The 21,325-nt window shown below is 42.3% G+C and overlaps 1 protein-coding gene across 4 annotated transcripts in view; it reads right to left on the bottom strand.

The window, feature by feature from the left end:
* Positions 1 to 21,325, bottom strand: part of LOC106560319 (coiled-coil domain-containing protein 18) — a 54,126-nt gene that overhangs the window by 11,180 nt on the left and 21,621 nt on the right. For 3 of the 4 annotated variants that reach the window (XM_014123109.2, XM_014123111.2, XM_014123113.2), the window contains 3 exons: positions 19,740 to 19,953; positions 5,410 to 5,839; positions 3,669 to 3,737 (listed from right to left, as the gene is read on the bottom strand). In XM_014123109.2, coding sequence (XP_013978584.2) covers positions 3,669 to 3,737; positions 5,410 to 5,839; positions 19,740 to 19,953 — 713 coding nt within the window. The remainder of the gene's footprint in view (positions 1 to 3,668; positions 3,738 to 5,409; positions 5,840 to 19,739; positions 19,954 to 21,325) is intronic. The other variant, XM_014123112.2, reaches the window with a different exon arrangement.

Here is a 21,325-nt window from a genome sequence, read left to right as displayed (position 1 = left end):
ACTGAGTCAGGTTTGTAGGCCTCCACGTTCACACAAGCTTTTTCAGTTCTGCCCACAAATTTTCTATGGGATTGAGGTCAGGGCTTTGTGATGGCCACTCCAATACCTTGACTTTGTGTTCCTTAAGCCATTTTGCTACAAGCTTTAACTTCCTGACTGATGTCTTGAGATGTTGCTTCAATATATCCACAATTTTCCTCCCTCATGATGTCATCTATTTTGTGAAGTGCACCAGTCCCTCCTGCAGCAAAGCACCCCCACAACATGATGCTGCCACCATCGTGCTTCACGGTTGGGATGGTGTTCTTCGGTTTGCAAGCATCCCCCTTTTTCCTCCAAACATAACAATGGTCATTATGGCCAAACAGTTCTATTTTGTTTCATCAGACCAGAGGACATTTCTCCAAAAAGTATGATCTTTGTCCCCATGTGCAGTTGCAAACCGTAGTCTGACTTTATGGCGGCTTTGGAGCAGTGGCTTCTTCCTTGCTGAGCGGCCTTTCAGGTTATGTCGATATAGGACTCGTTTTACTGAGGATATAGATGCTTTTGTTCTGTTGTTCTGGGAATGATTTGTACTTCTGGCACCAAAGTACGTTCATCTATAGGAGACAGAACGCGTCTCCTTCCTGAGCGATATGATGGCTGCGTGGTCCCATGGTGTTTATACTTGCGTACTATTGTTTGTACAGATGAATGTGGTACTTTCAGGCGTTTGGAAATTGCTCCCAAGGATGAACCAGACTTGTGGAGGTCTACAATTATTTTCTCTGAGGTCTTTGCTGATTTCTTTTGATTTTCCCATGATGTCAAGCAAAGAAGCACTGAGTTTGAAGGTCGGCCTTGAAATACATCCACAGGTACACCTCCAATTGACTCAAATGATGTCAATTAGCCTACCAGAAGCTTCTAAAGCCATGACATCATTTTCTGGAATTTTCCAAGCTGTTTAAAGGCACAGTCAACTTAGTGTATGTAAACTTCTGACCTACTGGAATTGTGATACAGTGAGTTAAGTGAAATAATATGTCTGTAAACAATAGTTGGAATTACTTGTGTCATGCACAAAGTAGATGTCCTAACCGACTTGCCAAAACAAGACATTTGTGGAGTGGTTGAAAAACAAGTTTTAATGACTCCAACCTAAGTGTATGTAAAGTTCCGACTTCAACTGTATGTATGTATGTATGTATGTATGTATGTATGTATGTATGTATGTGTATATATATATACTGCTCAAAAAAATAAAGGGAACACTTAAACAACACAACGTAACTCCAAGTCAATCACACTTCTGTGAAATCAAACTGTCCACTTAGGAAGCAACACTGATTGACAATACATTTCACATGCTGTTGTGCAAATGGAATAGACAACAGGTGGAAATTATAGGCAATTAGCAAGACACCCCCAATAAAGGAGTGGTTCTGCAGGTGGGGACCACAGACCACTTCTCAGTTCCTATGCTTCCTGGCTGATGTTTTGGTCACTTTTGAATGCTGGCGGTGCTTTCACTCTAGTGGTAGCATGAGACGGAGTCTACAACCCACACAAGTGGCTCAGGTAGTGCAGCTCATCCAGGATGGCACATCAATGCGAGCTGTGGCAAGAAGGTTTGCTGTGTCTGTCAGCATAGTGTCCAGAGCATGGAGGCGCTACCAGGAGACAGGTCAGTACATCAGGAGACGTGGAGGAGGCCGTAGGAGGGCAACAACCCAGCAGCAGGACCGCTACCTCCGCCTTTATGCAAGGAGGAGCAGGAGGAGCAGTGCCAGAGCCCTGCAAAATGACCTCCAGCAGGCCACAAATGTGCATGTGTCTGCTCAAACGGTCAGAAACAGACTCCATGAGGGTGGTATGAGGGCCCGACGTCCACAGGTGGGGGTTGTGCTTACAGCCCAACACCGTGCAGGACGTTTGGCATTTGCCAGAGAACACCAAGATTGGCAAATACGCCACTGGCGCCCTGTGCTCTTCACAGATGAAAGCAGGTTCACACTGAGCACATGTGACAGACGTGACAGTCTGGAGACGCCGTGGAGAACGTTCTGCTGCCTGCAACATCCTCCAGCATGACCTGTTTGGTGGTGGGTCAGTCATGGTGTGCGGTGGCATTTCTTTGGGGGGCCGCACAGCCCTCCATGTGCTCGCCAGAGGTAGCCTGACTGCCATTAGGTACCGAGATGAGATCCTCAGACCCCTTGTGAGACCATATGCTGGTGCAGTTGGCCCTGGGTTCCTCCTAATGCAAGACAATGCTAGACCTCATGTGGCTGGAGTGTGTCAGCAGTTCCTGCAAGAGGAAGGCATTGATGCTATGGACTGGCCCGCCCATTCCCCAGACCTGAATCCAATTGAGCACATCTGGGACATCATGTCTCGCTCCATCCACCAACGTCACATTGCACCACAGACTGTCCAGGAGTTGGCGGATGCTTTAGTCCAGGTCTGGGAGGAGATCCCTGAGGAGACCATCCGCCACCTCATCAGGAGCATGCCCAGGCGTTGTAGGGAGGTCATACAGGCACGTGGAGGCCACACACACTACTGAGCCTCATTTTGACTTGTTTTAAGGACATTACATCAAAGTTGGATCAGCCTGTAGTGTGGTTTTCCACTTTCATTTTGAGTGTGACTCCAAATCCAGACCTGCATGGGTTGATAAATTGGATTTCCATTGATTATTTTTGTGTGATTTTGTTGTCAGCACATTCAACTATGTAAAGATAAAAGTATTTAATAAGATTATTTCATTCATTCAGATCTAGGATGTGTTATTTTAGTGTTCCCTTTATTTTTTTGAGAAGTGTATATTATATATCGTGTACGTGGTGTTGTTGCGTTTTGCATGTTATTTTGGCATTAATACGTGTCACATATTAGTTTGCAAACAATGTAAAAATAAAGCTGCATACAAACATGGTCTCTTTTCAACTGTTCTGCCTGCGGCTATGGAACTCTGACCTGTTCACCGGACGTGCTACCTTGTCCCGGACCTACTGTTTTCGACTCTCTCTCTACTGCAACTGTTGTCTTTAACGCTGAATGCTTGGCTATGAAAAGCCAACTGACATCTACTCCTGAGCTGCTGACCTGTTGCACCCTCTATAACCACTGTGATTATTATTATTTGACCCTGCTGGTCATCTATGAATGTTTGAACATCTTGGCCATGTACTCTTATAATCCCCACCTGGCACAGCCAGAAGAGTACTGGCCACCACTCAGAGCCTGGTTCCTCTCTAGTTTTCGGCCTTTCTAGGGAGTTTTCCCTAGCCCCCGTGTTTCTACATCTGCATTGCTTGCTGTTTGGGGTTTTAGGCCGGGTTTCTGTATAGCACTTTGTGATATTGGCTGATGTGAAAAGGGCTTAATTAATCAATTTGATTTATTGATCAAGCTTTGAAAAAAAAATGTCAGCTGTTTAGTGGTTGGGCAAAATCCAAAATGTACACCTGCCCCAGGACAGAGTTAGGGAAACCTTAATGTACCTAACCCTAAAGCATGCTTTACCTAACCCTAAAGCATGCTTTACCTAACCCTAAAGCATGCTTTACCTAACCCTAAAGCATGCTTTACCTAACCCTAAAGCATGATATACCTAACCCTAATCAAGTATTGTTATTAGCCATACATCCACTGTCCTCCAGCATGGAGACTAACTCTACCTTCTCCAGGTCCTCCTTTCCCTGCAGTTGTTTCTGTATCAACTCCAGCCTCTCACTCAGAAACTCCACCTGACACACACAAACTCATCTGAACCACTAGATTACACAATTTGCACCTGTACAGTGCCTTCAGAGAGTATTCACACCCTTTGACTTTTTCCACATTTGTTTGTGTTTCAGCCTGAATTTAAAATGGATTAAATTGAGATTGTGTGTAAGCCAGCGACAAACAATTTCACTTTGACATTATGGGGCTGTTTTTCAAAATATGTACAAATTAATTAAAGAATGAAAAGCATTCAACCCCTTTGTTATGGCAAACCTAAATAAGTTCAGGAGTAAAAATGTGCTTAATAAGTTTCATGGACAGTGTGTAATAAGTGTTCAACAATATTTTTTAATGACTACCTCATCTTTGTACCCCACACATACAGATAATTGTAAGGTCCCTCAGTCGAGCAGCGAATTTCAAACACAGATTCAACCACAAAGACCAGGGATGTTTTCCAATGCCTCGCAAAGAAGAGCACCTATTCATAGAAGGGTAAAAACAAAAGACATTGAATATCCCTTTGAGCATAGTGAAGTTTTTAATTACACTTTGGATGGTGTATCAATACACCCAATCACTAAAAAGATACAGGCGTCCTTCCTAAATCAGTTACCAGAGTGAAAGGAAACCACTCAGGGATTTCACGAGGCCAATGGCAACTTTAAAACAGTTACAGTTTAATGGCTATGATAGGAGAAAACTGAAAATGGATCAACAACATTGTAGTTACTCCACAATACTAACCGAATGGAAAGTGAAAAGGAAGCCTGTACAGAATAAACATATAGGTTTGCTTGTAATTGTTAAGGATTGAGGAGTTCTTCCTGGATAAAAAAATAAATGGAATGGAGCAATCCTGGAGGAAAACTTGGTTCTGTCTACTTTCCCCAAAAAAGTTTGTGGTCATACGCACATCCTTAAAACTTAGGTGCTGGGCTTTCCACCAGACACTGGGAGATGAGTTCACCTTTCAGCAGGATAATAACCTGAAACAAGGCCAAATCTACACGGGAGTTGCTAATGAAGAAGACAGTGAATGTTCCTGAGTGGCCAAGTTAGTTTTTACTTTTCTGCTTGAAATTCTATGGCAAGACCTGAAAATGGTTGTCTAGCAATGAGCAACGATCAATTTGACAGAGCTTGAAGAATTTTGAAAATAATAAATGGGCAAATGTTGCACAATCCAGGTGTGGAAAGCACTTAGAGACTTACCCAGAAAGACTCACAGCTGTAATAATCACTGCCAAATGTATTGACTCAGGAAGTTGAATACTTCAAGACATATTCATGTTTTATTATTATTTATTTTAAAAAGTTTTTTTTTTTTTTTTTTTACAAATGTTAAAAATGTTCTTCCATTTTGACAGAGTATTTTGTGTAGTTTGTTGCCAAAAAAGATAATTAAATCCATTTTAATCCCAATTTTGTAAGACAAAAAAAAAAGTCAAGTGGTGTGAATACTTTCTGAAGGCACTGTATATCAGGTCATCAAAAATGAGTTTGTGGAACACATACGGCTCCGTTATAATAGTTCAGAACACATTTGCAATAACAGTTTAGCATAGTAGAACATACATCCATTTCAACTATCAGAACCATGTTGCATGTGTTGCTGATTGACAGAAAACCTGTTCTACTCAGACGGATTAGTGAGTGCTGTTAACTCAAGTGAGATGTGATGTAGTAAACCTGGTTGGTTCTCTCCTTGGCCTCTCTCTGGGAAATCTCCAGCGTCCCCTGTTGGAGGATGAGCTTCTGCTGCATCTTCTGTGTATGTCGCTCTACAGCAGCCTCTAATTTACTGAGCTTGACACACAGAGAATCACATACATGGATTAAAGAAATTGGCAAAACCATGGTGTTGACGTGAGCAACCATTGTGAGTGATAAAAAAAAAGAAGTGAAATAAAAAAAGTTAACCACATATTTGAAAAAATGATTGTCTGTGTTATGTAGTCTTGTGTACATATAGTGTGTGTGTGGGTTGCTTTGGTGCACCTGGAGGGATTTTAGTTCAAGTTCCTCCTGCCTTTCCTTAATTTCTGTGTCTTTGTCTATAATCTCCTGTTTCTTTTGCTCCAACTCTCTACATGTCTCCTCCAACTGACTGTGTATCACCCTGGGGAAACAAACACACATACAGTGGTGGAAAAAGTAACCAATTGTCATACTTGAGTAAAAGATACCTTAATAGAAAATGACTCAAGTAAAAGTATTTGGTATCAAAAGTAAAAGTATAAATCAATTCTAATTCCTAATATGAAGCATACCAGACGGGACAATTTTCTTGTTTTTTTAAATTTACGGATAGCCAGGGGCACTCTAACACTCAGACATAATTTACAAACGAAGCATTTGTGTTTAGTGAATCCACCAGATAAGAGGCAGTAAGGATGACATGGGGTGTTCTCTTGATAAGTGCACGGATTGGACCATTTTCCTGTCCTGCTAAACACTCAAAATGTAACAAGTACTTTTGGGTGTCAGGGAAAATGTACGAAGTAAAAGTACATTATCGCGCACACACAAGGGCCCAAAAGTGTATCAACAAGCAGAGCTCGGCACAAAACCCCAATATCCAGAAAATCTAAATCCAGAAGGACTAGGGTATTTTTCTAATTTCACTGAAGTTAAACATTTGTGATAACCCTAACTGTACAATAACATCAGTGATAACTGTTTTGATCAAGGACAGGAGATGATAAACATAGCCGATAGCCTTCTAGCATATGATGCTGCTGTCTGTGTGGGAGAAAAACACAATGCTAAATTTACTCTGATCACATCTTTGCCACGGGGTTAAGAGTTAGAACATGAGCGCTGCTTCGGAGACACTCAGCTGACACTAACCAGAGAGAGAAGACCAGGAAAACAGAAAGAGGCAGCATCCCAAAAGGCAATCTATTCCCTAAAAATAGTGCACTAATTTTGACCAGAGCCCAATGGGCTTTAGTCAAACAGCTCTATATCGAGAATAGGGTGCCATTTCAGACGCAGTCAGACAAATGCCCCCTGCGGCTGTTCAAGACACTGGAACCATCCAAGCAACGATGGTGCCCTGCAGTTTGGGAGGAATGTACATAAACTCAGCAAAAAAATAAACATCCTCTCAGGGTCAACTGTATTTATTTTTCAGTAAACTTAACATTTGTATGAACATAAGATTCAACAACTGACAAAATGAACAAAGTTCCACAGACATGTGACTAACAAATGGAATAATGTCTCCCTGAATAAAGGGGGGGGGGGGTCAAAATCAAAAGTAACAGTCAGTATTTGGTGTGGCCACCAGCTGCATTAAGTACTGCAGTGCATCACCTTGTCATGGACTGCACCAGATTTGCCAGTTCTTGCTATGAGATGTTAACCCACTCTTCCACCAAGGCACCTGCAGGTTCCCGGACATTTCTGGGTGGAATGGCCCTAGCCTTCACCCTCCGATCCAACAGGTCCCAGACATGCTCAATGGGATTGAGATGCCAGAGTCAGTAGAAAGGCCTCTTTAGTGACCTAAGTTTTCATAACTGTGACTTTAATTGCCTACCGTCTGTAAGCTGTTAGTGTCTTAACAACCGTTCCACCGGTGCATGTTCATTAATTGTTTATGCATGGGAAACAGTGTTTAAACCCTTTACAAAGAAGATCTGTGAAGTTCAAATCAAATTTTATTGGTCACATACACATGGTTAGCAGATGTTAATGCGAGTGTAGTGAAATGCTTGTGCTTTTAGTTCCGACCATGCAGTAATATCTAACAGGTAATCTAACACATTCACAACAACTACCTTATACACACACAAGTGTAAAGGAATGTTGTGTCTTTGGCTATGCCGGATTAAGTGATATGACATGCTATTCTATAAAATCCTTTCTCTGTAATTAATATTACCTGATTAACTTGTTATGGATAGGGGGCAGTATTTTCACGGCCGGATAAAAAACGTACCCGATTTAATCTGATTATTACTCCTGCCCAGAAACTAGAATATGCATATAATTATTAGCTTTGGATAGAAAACACTCCAAAGTTTCTAAAACTGTTTGAATGGTGTCTGAGTATAACAGAACTCATTTGGCAGGCCAAAACCTGAGAAGATTACAAACAGGAAGCGCCCTCTCTGACCATTTCTTGGCCTTCTTGATCATCTCTATCCAAAACAGGGGATCTCTGCTGTAACGTGAGATTTTCTAACGCTCCCATAGGCTCTCAGAAGGCGCCAGAACGTTGAATGATGACTTTGCAGGCCATGGCTGAAAAACAGTAGCGCATTTGGTAAGTGGTCGATCTGAGAACAATGAGACTGGTGCGCGCGTGCACGAGACGACTCCATGTTTACATTTTCAGTCTTTGAACGAAAACAATGACTCCCGGTCGGAATATTATCGCTTTTTTTAACGAGAAAAATCGCATAAAAATTGATTTTAAACAGCGTTTGACATTCTTCGAAGTACGGTAATGGAATATTTTGAAATTCTTTGTCACGAAACGCGCCGGGCGCGTCACCCTTCGTTAACCTTCGGATAGTGTCTTGAACGCACAACAAAACGCCGCTATTTGGATATAACTATGGATTATTTGGAACCAAACCAACATTTGTTATTGAAGTAGAAGTCCTGGGAGTGCATTCTGACGAAGAACAGCAAAGGTAATCCAATTTTTCTTATAGTAAATCTGAGTTTGGTGAGTACCAAACTTGGTGGGTGTCAAAATAGCTAGCCCGTGATGGCAAGCTATCTACTCAGAATATTGCAAAATGTGCTTTCACCGAAAAGCTATTTTAAAATCGGACACCGCGATTGCATAAAGGAATTCTGTATCTATAATTCTTTAAATAATTGTAATTTTTTTGTGAACGTTTATCGTGAGTAATTTAGTAAATTCACCGGCAGTGTTCGGTGGGAATGCTAGTTCTGAACGTCACATGCTAATGTAAAAAGCTGGTTTTTGATATAAATATGAACTTGATTGAACAAAACATGCATGTATTGTATAACAATGTCCTAGGAGTGTCATCGGATGAAGATCAAAGGTTAGTGCTGCATTTAGCTGTGGTTTTGTTTTTTGTGACATTATATGCTAGCTTGAAAAATGGGTGTCTGATTATTTCTGGCTGGGTACTCTGCTGACATAATCTAATGTTTTGCTTTCGCTGTAAAGCCTTTTTGAAATCGGACAGTGTGGTTAGATACAGGAGAGTCTTGTCTTTAAAATGGTGTAAAATAGTCATATGTTTGCAAAATGGAAGTTTTCGGATTTTCGAGGAGTTTGTATTTCGCGCCACGCCTATCATTGGATATTGGACCAGGTGTTTCGCTAGCGGAACGTCTAGATGTAAGAGGTTAAGCTAATCATGTAAATGTAATTAACTAGAAAGTCGGGGCACCACGAAAGAGTGTTTATAGAGCTGTTATCTTCCGAATAAACTCTTAAAAAGACCTAGTAATATTTTACATCAATAGCAGTCAATATTAATCGTCACCTTATTTCAGTCTCATCTGAAAGTTGTAAATTCTTGGTTATCTTCACGAACCCTGGCTAACAAGTTGAATCAGCAATACAAAATTGGGTTTAATTATTTATTTACTAAATACCTAACTAATCACACAGAATTACATATACACAGAATGCAAATGTCATACAGAAAACTTCCCTGGGGGACGGAACTATATGACGGCTGGTTACACAAAGAGAGGGGGTTGGGCTTGAATGAAAGAGCGGGAAGACTGAGGAACAAAGGGAGAAGCTGTGGTATCGTAAATACAGTATCTTATGCATTCTAAATTACCGCCCATTTGGAAAAGGAAAATGCAATAAACATTTACTCTGAGCTGCGCTTCGGTAGGTTGGTCGTAGATGCTGGCCGTGTTGCCCAACAGAGATCTTCCTGTTCTCGGAAGAATGTCTCTGGTGATAAATTGTAAATGTTGTAGTATCTTCGTTGTGTGTTAGACTGCATACGTCATCCGTCCTTTCCTAGCCCACGTTTACAGCTGCTGTTGCTAACTCAACGGCTAGGATGTCTCACTTCTTTAGTGAATAAGAGTTCAAAGTTCATACCATTCACAACCAAAGCTCACGCTGAGGTTGGCTTAGTTCTGTAGTTGACATGTTAGTCCTTTTTAACGTATGGGCCATTGTCCTATCGTCCTCGGAACAGGAGGTTACATTTTCGTCAAGGGCTTATATAGTGGAGGGAGAGAAGGGTGTGTTTCATAGTTTATAACCCATGTCTCTTCACAGGGGCGGGCCACTGATTGAGCAGGGCTCTAACCTTATGAAAACCCAATTCTCTCATTTGGAAGCTAAAATTACATTTAATCTTATCACAAATAGTTTCATATTCAAACATTTAATTTGCACAACAATTCCATGTGAATCTGATAACTAGAATGTGTAGAATTTCCCAGATACAATTTGTCATCCTGTCATCAGTCATAATGTCTCAGATGACAACCGAACAGACATCGTATACATTAAGTACCAATGCATATTTTCAACTGGTTCTATTACCGAAATATGGTTCCTTTCCCCCCACTTGTTTGATGTTCCCAGACTCTCTATGTTTAACAAAGGCTATTCAAGAGTCATTCAGTAGAGTCAGAGAGAGAGGGAAGGGAGAAAGGTATTTATTGGGGGGGGTCATAAACTTTACCCACAGGCCAACGTCATGACAGGAATTAATAAGAATATGTACATATAAATATATGGATGAGCGATGGCCGAACGGCATAGGCAAGATGCAGTAGATGGTATAGAGTACAGTATATACACATATGAGATGAGTAATGTAGGGTATGTAAACATTATATAAAGTGGCATTGTATAAATTGACTAGTGATGCATTTATTACATCCAATTTTTTACTATTAAGTGGCTAGAGATTTGAGTCAGTATGTTGGCAGCAGCCACTCAATGTTAGTGATGGCCGTTTAACAGTCTGATGGCCCTGAGATAGAAGCTGTTTTTCAGGCTCTTGGTCCCCGCTTTGATGCACCTGTACTGACCTCGCCCTCTGGATGATAGAAGGGTGAACAGGCAGTGGCTCGGGTGGTTGTTGTCGTTGATGATCTTTTTGGCCTTCCTGTGACATAGGTGACCTGGAGGGCAGGTAGTTTTCCCCCGGTGATGCGTTGTACAGACCTCACTACCCTCTGGAGAGCCTTACGGTTGTGGGCGCAGCAGTTGCCGTACCAGGCGGTGATACAGCCCGACAGGATGCTCTCGATTGTGCATCTGTAAAAGTTTGTGAGTGTTTTTGGTGACAAGCCACATTTCTTCAGCCTCCTGAGGTTGAAGAGGCGCTGTTGCGCCTTCTTCACCACACTGTCTGTGTGGGTGGACCATTTCAGTTTGTCCGTGATGTGTACGCCGAGGAACTTAAAACGTTCTACCCTCTCCACTACTGTCCCGTCGATGTAGATAGCAGAGGGAGCACCCCCCTGTTTCCTGAAGTCCACGATCATTACTTTGTTTTGTTGACGTTGAGTTTGAGGTTATTTTCCTGACAACACACTCCGAGGGCCCTCACCTCCTCCCTGTAGGCTGTCTCATCGCTGTTGGTTATCAAGCTTACCACTGTAGTGTCATCTGCAAACTTGATTGAGTTGGAGGCGTGCATGGCCAGGCAGTCATTGAGGAACAGAGAGTACAGGAGAGGGCTGAGAGCGCACTCTTGTGGGGCCCCAGTGTTGAGGATCAGCGGAGTGGAGATGTTGTTTCCTACCCTCACCACCTGGGGGCGTCCCGTCAGAAAGTCCAGGACCCAGTTGCACAGGGCGGGGTCGAGACCCAGGGCTATACACGGCTGTGACTATAATCGAAGAGTGTTCTCTTGGGAGATAATGTGGTCGGAATTTGATTGTAAGGAATTCTAGGTCAGGTGAACAAAAGGACTTGAATTCTTGTATGTTGCTATGATTACACCATGAGTTGTTCTTCCCAGAGAGATGTTTATTTCGTTGGCGCAACGCATGAAGAAACCCGGTGGCTGTACCGACACCGACAACATATTCCGAGAGAGCTGTGTTTACATGAAACAGAGAATGTTACAATCTCTGATGTCTCTCTGGATGGCAACACTTGCTCTAATTTCATCCACCCTGTAGTCTAGAGACTGGACATTGGCGAGTAATATACTCAGAAGTGGTGGGTGGTGTGCACGCCTCCAAAGTCTGACCAGGAGGCTGCTCCGTTTACCCCTTCTGCGGCGACGTTGTTTTGGGTCGGCCTCTGGGATTAGATCCAATGTCCTGGGTGGTGGTCCGAACAAAGGATGCGCTTCGGGAAAGTCGTATTATTGCTCGTAATGTTTGTAAATTGACGTCGCTCTTATATTCAATAGTTCTTCCCGGCTGCATGTAATAACATAAGATTTTCCTGGGCTAACAATGTAAGAAATAATACCTAAAAAAACAAGGACTCGAAGCGAGGCGACCATCTCTGTCGGCGCCATCTAAGAGAAAAGAAAATCCATCATTACTTTAAGACATGAAGTTCAGTCAATACGGAAAATTTCAAGAACTTTGAAAGTTTCTTCAAGTACAGTTGCAAAAACCATCAAGCGCTATGATGAAACTGGCTGTCATGAGGACCGCCACAGGAATGGAAGACCCAGAGTTCATTAGAGTTACCAGCCTCGGGAATTGCAGCCCAAATAAATTCAAGTAACGGACATCTCAACATCAACTGTTCAGAGGAGACTATGTGAGTCAGGCCTTCATGGTCAAATTTCTGCAAAGAAACCACTACTAAAAAGGACACAAATAATAAGAAGAGACTTGCTTGGGCCAAGAAACACGAGCAATGGACATGAGACAGGTGGAAATTTGTTCTTTGGTCTGGAGTCCAAATGGGAGATTTTTGGTTCCAACCGCCGTGTCTTCGTGAGACGAGGAGTGGGTGAACAGGTGATCTCCACATGTGTATTTCCCACCGTAAAGTATGGAGGAGGCTGAGTAAGGGCTATTTGACCAAGAAGGAGAGTGATGGAGTGCTGCATCAGATGACCTGGCCTCCACATTCCCGACCTCAATCAAATTGAGATGGTTTGGGATGAGTCGGACCGCAGAGTGAAGGAAAAGCATCCAACAATTGCTCAGCATACGTGGGAACTCCTTCAAGACTGTTGGTGAAGCTGGTTGAGAGAATGCCAAGAGTGTGCAAAGCTGTCTTTAACACTTTTTTGGTTACTACATGATTCCATCTGTGTTATTTCATAGTTTTGTTTCATACACACACACACACACACACACACACACACACACACACCCACCCCGTAAAAATTCCCTGTCTTAGGTCAGTTAGGATCACCACTTTATGTTAAGAATGTGAAATGTCAGAATAATAGTAGAGAGAATGATTTATTTCAGCTTTTATTTCTTTCATCACATTCCGAATGGGTCAGAAGTTTACACACTCAATTAGTATTTGGTAGCATTGCCTTTAAATTGTTTAGTTAGGTCAAACGTTTCAGGTAGCCTTCAACAAGCTTCCCACAATAAGTTGGGGGAATTCTGGCCCATTCCTCCTGACAGAACAGGGGTAACAGTCAGGTTTGTAGGCCTCCTTGCTCGCACACACTTTATCAGTTCTGCCGACACATTTTTCATAGGATTGAGGTCAGGGCTTTGTGATGGCCACTCCAAGACCTTGACATCGTTGTCCTTAAGCCATTTTGCCACAACTTTGGAAGTATGCTTAGGGTCTTTGTCCATTTGGAAAACACCCATTTGTGACCAAGCTTTAACTTCCTGACTGATGTCTTAAGTTGTTGCTTCAATATATCCACAATTTTCCTTCCTCATGAAGCAATCTATTTTGTGAAGTGCACCAGTCCCTCCTGTAGCAAAGCACCCCCACAACATGATGCTGTCACCCCCATCCGTCACGGTTGGGATGGTGTTCTTCGGCTTGCAAGCCTCCCCCCTTTTCCTCCAACAATAATGGTCATTATGGCCAAACAGTTCTATTTTTGTTTCATCAGACCAGAGGACATTTCTCCAAAAAGTACAATCTTTGTCCCCATGTGCAGTTGCAAACCGTAGTCTGGCTTTTTTATGCCGGTTTTGGAGCAGTGGCTTCTTCCTTGCTGAACGGCCTTTCAGGTTATTTCGATATAGGACACGTTTTACTGTGGATATAGATACTTTTGTACCCGTTTCCTCCAGCATCTTCACAAGGTCCTTTGCTGTTGTTCTGGGATTGATCTTTACTTTTCGCACCAAGGTACGTTCATCTCTAGGAGACAGAATGCGTCTCCTTCCTGAGTGGTATGACGGCTGTGTGGTCCCATGGTGTTTATACTTGCATACTATTGTTTGTACAGACGAACATGGTACCTTCAGGCGTTTGGAAATTGCTCCCAATGATGAACCAGACGGTCTACCATTTTTTTTCTTAGGTCTTTTGATTTTCCCATAATGTCAAGCAAAGAGGCACTGAGTTTGAAGGTAGGCCTTGAAATACATCCACACCTCCAATTGACTCAAATTATGTCAATTAGCCTATCAGAAGCTTCTAAAGCCATGACATTTTCTGGAATTTTCCAAGCTGTTTAAAGGCACAGTCAACTTAGTGTATGTAAACTTCTGACCCACTGGAATTGTGATACAGTGAGTTATAAGTGAAATAATCTGACTGTAAACAATTGTTGGAAACATTACTTGTGTCATGCACGAAGTAGATGTCCTAACCGACTTGCCAAAACTATAGTTTGTTAACAAGAAATTTGTGGAGTGGTTGAAAAACGAGTTTTAATAACTCCAACCTAAGTGTATGTAAACTTCTGACTTCAACTGTATATTTTTGTTTTTATTGTCCCTTACACTGGGTAGGTGCAATGAAGTGTTGTTTTACAGGGTCAGCTATAGTAATAAGGCGCCCCTGCAGCAAATTAGGGTTAAGTGACTTGCTCAAGGGCACATCAGACTTTTCACTTTGCCGGATCTGGGTTACTGTCCCAACGCTCTAACCAATAGGCTACTTGCCGCCCAGTAGCTCTTTAAAAAGTATTTCCGTGGTAATGGAAGAGGTTTTAAAAAGTTTATTTACTATTCCAAAGCAAAGCAGTTACATTTAGTCAAAGTTAAATAATTGGTCTGATTACTTTTATAGACTACTATATCAACCATATTACTCTGGATTGTGGGGCAGTTAGATCATAAAAATGTCTTTACTACAGTTTCTGCACGTGAACTGAAATCATAAAGACATACGAAGTGATCTTCTGTAAGATGTGAATAAAAGGCAGGATCACGTGGACAACACTCTTAGGAAAGCAAAGCAACTCAATCATTCATGCTGTAGGTTTCAGATAAATACAGTGAATTCATAAAGTATTAGGACATTTATAAAGATAAGCTGAAATATCACATTTACATAAGTATTCAGACCCTTTATCCAGTACTTTGTTGAAGCACCTTTGGTAGCAATTACAGTCTTCTTGGGTATGACGCTACAAGCTTAGCACACCTGTATTTGGGGAGTTTCTCCCATTTTTCTTTGCAGATCCTCTCAAGCTGTCACGTTGGATGGGGAGCGTTGCTGCACAGCTATTGTCAGGTCTCTCCAGAGATGTTCGATCGGGTTAAAGTCCAGGCTCTGGCTGGGCCACTCAAGGACATTCTGAGACTTGTCCCGAAGCCACTCCTGCGTTGTCTTAGCTGTGTTCTTAGGGTCGTTGTCCTGTTGGATGGTGAACCTTCACTCCAGTCAGATCCTGAGCAGGTTCATCAAGGATCTTTCTGTTCTTTGCTCCGTTCATATTTCCCCTCGATCCTGACTAGTCTCCCAGCCCCTGCTAGTGAAAAACATCCTCACAACACGATGCTGCCACCACCATGCTTCACCGTAGGGATGATGCCAGGTTTCCTCCAGATGTGACGCTTGGAATTCAGGCCAAAGAGTTCAATCTTGGTTTCATCAGACCAGAGAATCTTTTTTTCTCATAGTCATTCAGAGTCCTTTAGGTGCCTTTTGGCAAACTCCAAGCGGGCTGTCATGTGCCTTTACTGAGGAGTGGCTTCTGTCTGGCCAGTCTACCATTAAAGCATGACTGGTGGAGTGCTGCAGAGATGGTTGTCCTTCTGGAAGGTTCTCCCATCTCCACATAGGAACTCTGGAGCTCTGTCAGAGTGGCCATTGGGTTCTTGGTCACTTCCCTGACCAAGGCCCTTCTCCCTCGATTGCTCAGCTTGGCCAGGTGGCCAGCTCTAGGAAGAGTCTTTTGGTTGTTCCAAACGTCTTCCATTTTAGAATGCTGGAGTGTCCTTGGGGACTGCGTCCTTGGGGACCTTCAATGCTGCAGAATATTTTGCTACCCTTCCCCAGGTCTGTGCATCGACACAACCCTGTCGTCTCGGAGCACTACGAACAATTCCTTCGACCTCATGGCTTGGTTTTGCTCTGACATGCACTGTCAATTGTGTGGCCTTATATTAGACAGGTGTGTGCCTTTCCAAATCATGTCCAATCAATTGAATTTACCACAGGTGGACTCCAATCAAGTTGTAGAAACATCAAGGATAATCAATGGAAACATGAGCTCAGTTTCGAGTCTCATAGCAAAGGGTCTGAATACTTATGTAAATAAGGTTGATGAGATTTTTTATTTATTTAATCCATTTTAGAATAAGGTAGTAAAGTAACAAAATGTGGAAAAAACGAAGGGGTCTGAATTCTTTCCGAATGCACTTTAGATGCACAGTAATTTCGTTTTGTAAAATGTTCAGTGTAAATGAAGTTTGAGTTTAGTTGAATTATGTAATGATTAAAGTTTTAGGCTATTATTTGGGGAAATAAATATGATGGTGCATCTAGCGATGACAGCTCTTTAAAACAAAATGGTAATTGAAGAACTATGTACAGAAAATGTTTGTATGTTGACCTGATAGCTAGCTGTAGTTCTATCTAATAAATAAACTCTTTAAGCTAACGCTGAAAAGTGTCCTGAAAGAAAAATGCTGTGCTTGCTAGCTTGTTTTAAAGTACACTATGTATGGTTTTGAAATAAGTTACAGTACTGGTATAGTCTGCCGTAATAATGGTGGTGACTGGTTATTGTTGAAAAAGTGAGTAGATGGAAAAGATTGGTTGGTTGATAGGATAGCCTGAACATGTGAAAGCTGATTTGGTATCTCTAGCTTGAATGGTTCAAGAGTTACAATTACTGTTCTGTTGGTGGGTAGTTTTGTGGTTGTCGTAAGTAGTTGAGGGCAGTAGTTGTGTGGTTGTGGTCAGTAGTTGTGTGGTTCAGTAGTTGTGGTCAGTGGTTTTGGTAAGTTGGTGTGCGGTTCAGTAGTTGTGGTCAGCCATTTTGCGGTTGTGGTCAGTAGTTGTGGTCATTAGTTTTGGTAAGTAGGTATGTGGTTCAGTAGTTGTGTGGTTGTGGTCACTAGTCGTGGTTCAGTAGTTGTGGTTAGTGTCTAAACTACAGTTGTTGCATGTGAAAACTGAAAGAGCAGCAATGAGAAGTGATCGGGTGAAATATTAAGCGAGTGAACGGAGACAGCTTCGCTCTTTACAGACAGTCAAAATAGTCTGTTTAGTTATTTAGAGCACGAGGCAAGATCCTGAGAAGTAGGACGATGCACTGTTGCCTTGGCTGCCTTGCCCTCTTCACCCTCGTCAATTTTTGCCTGTGCTGCCACGTGCTCCTCTGCGTCTGTTAGTATCCATAGCAACAGCTCCATTTGGGCTACTCAATTATGAAATGAGAGAGCTGTTAGCTGATGTTAGCTAGTTCCTCTAAACATCTGTAACTTTTGATTGGAGATAATCATGTTCTGAGTCCAGATTTGAACAGCAGAGAAGTAGACCAAGATGTAGTACTGAGCGATTAACCAACATTTAGATTTTTTCTCCAGATTATTAAACAACTAATTGACCGACGTCCGTTCAATTACCTGAATTCCATTAATCCACTGCGGCAGTTTTTTGGAGGCTCAGGCAAGGTCGTGACTAGTTACCACAGCCACAAAGTCATAAACCCCACCTAGAGATGTATACACTTTTACACCTGCTACGTAGGTTAGATACACACAGACTGCATAGACCGCATGAGAGAGGAACGTACACAAGACACCGACGAGAGAGAGGGATAGACAGTTTGTGAAAGTATACTTTATCTTCTTTGAATGACTGGATATCATAAGGTGAATCCACCAATTTGTAAGTCGCTCTGGATAAGAGCGTCTGCTAAATGACTTAAATGTAAATGTAGACAGGATGACTAGACAGAACAGTATGGGGAGTAGGCTACAGAGATAATGTTGTCTGGCTGCTACTGCCTGAGCAGAGGTTAAATGACTAAGGCAATGGAAAAAGTAATATACACAACTGAAATTTAGTATTATTTCACAGTAATTTCCTATTGATATCTACCCAATGTGGACCTGACAGAGACAATGGAATATTTTTATATTTTGGAAATTGAATGTTCACTATTTTGGGCTTTGAAATTTCCATTAACAAGCTTTTTTCTGTCATTATTTCATAAGGCATTTAATGTTATGAAAACGTGATAAAAAAATTACAGTTTATGCAGTTACTAAAACAGCTGTATTGTTAGTAGCAGATATTTCTGTACCGACATCAGATTTGATTAGCAGAGAAGTAGCTTAATAGTTTAAAAAGTATAAAAGATAAAGCACAATATTCCAGACCGATATGCATGTTAAAGTTTGAATGGCGTTCCTAGCTTTAAAAACAGTGTAGGAGTAGCTTTCTAAATAATAATAAAAGTCAGAAGAATGTCAAAGATTTAAAGCGGCAATATGTAACTTTTTGGGCGACCCGACCAAATCCATATAGAAATGTGCATTATAGATCTGTCATTCTCGATGAAAGCAAGTCTACGAAGCAGTAGATCTGTTCTACGTGCGCTATTTCTATGCTTCCCATTCTTAAGTTTGCTTTTGCGTTTACTTTCAGTTTTGTACAATAGCTTCAAACTTCTGAAAATACAATATTTTTTGTTATGGAGAATATATTTCAAAGCTGTTAGATGGTACAATGATTCTCTACACAATGACTATTTGTTTTGTCGCATAACCTGAAATTAGGCTAACCTTTAAAGTGGGGACTCTTGCTTCGCAAGCCCCACTAATAATAATAACTAATTAGGATGATTATATTTCTCCCGTTTCATGTACAAGTGTGTATTAATACGCATGTGTGAATTGGACATGTGTTTTTTGCATATCCCAACTCCCTCTGAGACACTCTTGGAGAGTGGGGTCACAGCCACGTTCAGTCTTTGTCCCCTGGAAAATTACTTTAAGCACATAACCTTGGACAACCCTTGACAATAGAACACCACAGAAGCAACACAGCGTTTATCTAATTTTACACAAGTTAAAAACAGAACCATGGTCATCATATTTTTGCTTCTTTCCCATTGGCTTGTAGCACAGTCCTTTGGTAATAATTTACACTCTGGTTTGGCTCCAAGTTCCCACACAACCCAGACAGGGTAAGAAGTGCTGGGAATAGGAGCTGAAATAAGTTCACAGTGTTTGTCAACCCCCAACGAAAATCAAGTCACAAAAAAACTGAGTAAAAGGAGGATACCTAGTCAGTTGTCCAATTGAATGTATTCAACTGAAATGTGTCTTCTGCAATGAACCCAACCCCTCTGAATCAGAGGTGCGGGGGGCTGCCATAATCGACATCCACGTCTTCGGCGCCCGCAAAAGCAAAGTAGCTAAGTATTTCAAATAATTTGGGAGCAGATAATTTGGGGACAGATACAGTAATTATTTTAACATTACTTTGAGGCAATATACATTTTTACAAATAAAAAAGTATTTGGATTCAGCTTTGTCGTCAAGCTTCAAGCTTGAGGTGTTATGGACCCATTGTTGAAAAGGAGTGAAGTGAGAGGCCAAAGTACCAGGTACCAAATGGAGCCTCAGGTACTAAATGACTTGGGAGAGGGATGAAGGGGCTTCTGCCCAACTCATCTGTAGGAACACAAGATGAGGCCAACGGACAGGACTGTTTGCATTTGGGGCTCTCTCACCTCATCCCTGCTTGCAGTTTCTCCATGTCAACTTTGCGCTGCTCTGCGTTGGCCTGTGAGCGTCTCAACCGGTCTCGTAGCTCCTGCAGGTGGTCCAGTGTGTCCACCAGCTCTCCCTTCACCGTCTTCATCTGGCTCTCCAGCAGCTGGGTGCGGTGGAGGGAGTTCCTCCTGTCCTTCCTGGTGAAACACACCTTCTCCTCCAGATCCTGGACTGAACCGGACAAGGCCCAAAGAACAACAAGGTTAGAAACAGTCACTCAGAGGGAGAGATGACACCAGATAAAGCCTAGTCCTCGACGAGATTCTGAACGCGCATTTAAATCAAGGACTCTGCTTAATCTGTGACCTGGAAAGTGGCCCCTAAAGACACAGACGCTCAGACAAAGAAGATCTAAAAGTTGCTAAAATACACAGGGATAGCATCAGAACACAGACAGTTACTTACGCTGTAAAGTTAATTGCTATAAAAAGAAGATACTTGTATAAATCAAATTCTATCCTCCTGATTCCCGCTTACAAGCTAAAATTAAAGCAGGAAACACCAGTGACTAGATCAATAAAGAAGAGGTCAGATGAAGCAGATGCTAAGGTACAGGACTGTTTTTCTAGCACAGATGGAATATGTTCCGGGATTCCTCCAATGGCATTGAGGAGTACACCACATCAGTCATTGACTTATCAATAAGTGCAGCGATGACGTCGTCCCCACAGTGACTGTACGTACATACCCCAACCAGAAACCATGGATTACAGGCAGCATCCGCACTGAGCTAAAGGCTAGAGCTACCGCTTTCAAGGAGCGGGACTCTAACCCAGAAGCTTATTAGAAATCCCGCTATGCTCTCCGACAAACCGTCAATACAGGATTAAGATCGAGTCGTACTACACCGGCACTGACACTCGTTGGATGTGGCAGGGCCTGCAAACCATTACAGACTACAAAGTGAAGCACAGCCGAGAGCTGCCCAGTGACACGAGCCTACCGGATGAGCTAAACTACTTCTATGCTCGCTTTGAGGCAAATAACACTGAAACATGCAAGAGAGCACCAGCTGTATCTGAAGAGTGTGATCACGCTCTCCGCAGCCGATGTGAGTAAGACTTTTAGACAGGTCAACATTCACAAGGCCACAGGGCCAGACGGATTACCAGGACGTGTACTGTGAGCATGCACTGACCAACTAGCAAGTGTCTTCACTGACATTTTCAACCTCTCCCTGTCTGAGTCTGTAATACCAACATGTTTTAAGCAGACCACCATAGTGCCTGTGCCCAAGAATACTAAGGTAACCTGCCTAAATGACTACTGACCCGTAGCACTCACATCAACACCATCATCCCAGAAACCCTAGACCCACTCCAATTTGCATACCACCCCAACAGATCCACAGATGATACAGTCTCTATTGCACTCCACACTGCCCTTTCCCACCTGGACAAAAGGAACACCTATATGAGAATGCTATTCATTGACTACAGCTTTAGCGTTCCACACCATAGTGCCCTCCAAGCTCATCAATAAGCTAAGGACCCTGGGACTAAACACCTCCCTCTGCAACTGGATCCTGGACTTCCTGACGGGC

This window comes from Salmo salar, chromosome ssa10, assembly GCF_905237065.1.
Source record: "Salmo salar chromosome ssa10, Ssal_v3.1, whole genome shotgun sequence".
NCBI lineage: Eukaryota > Metazoa > Chordata > Actinopteri > Salmoniformes > Salmonidae > Salmo > Salmo salar.
This window is presented reverse-complemented; position numbering and strand designations above follow the sequence as displayed.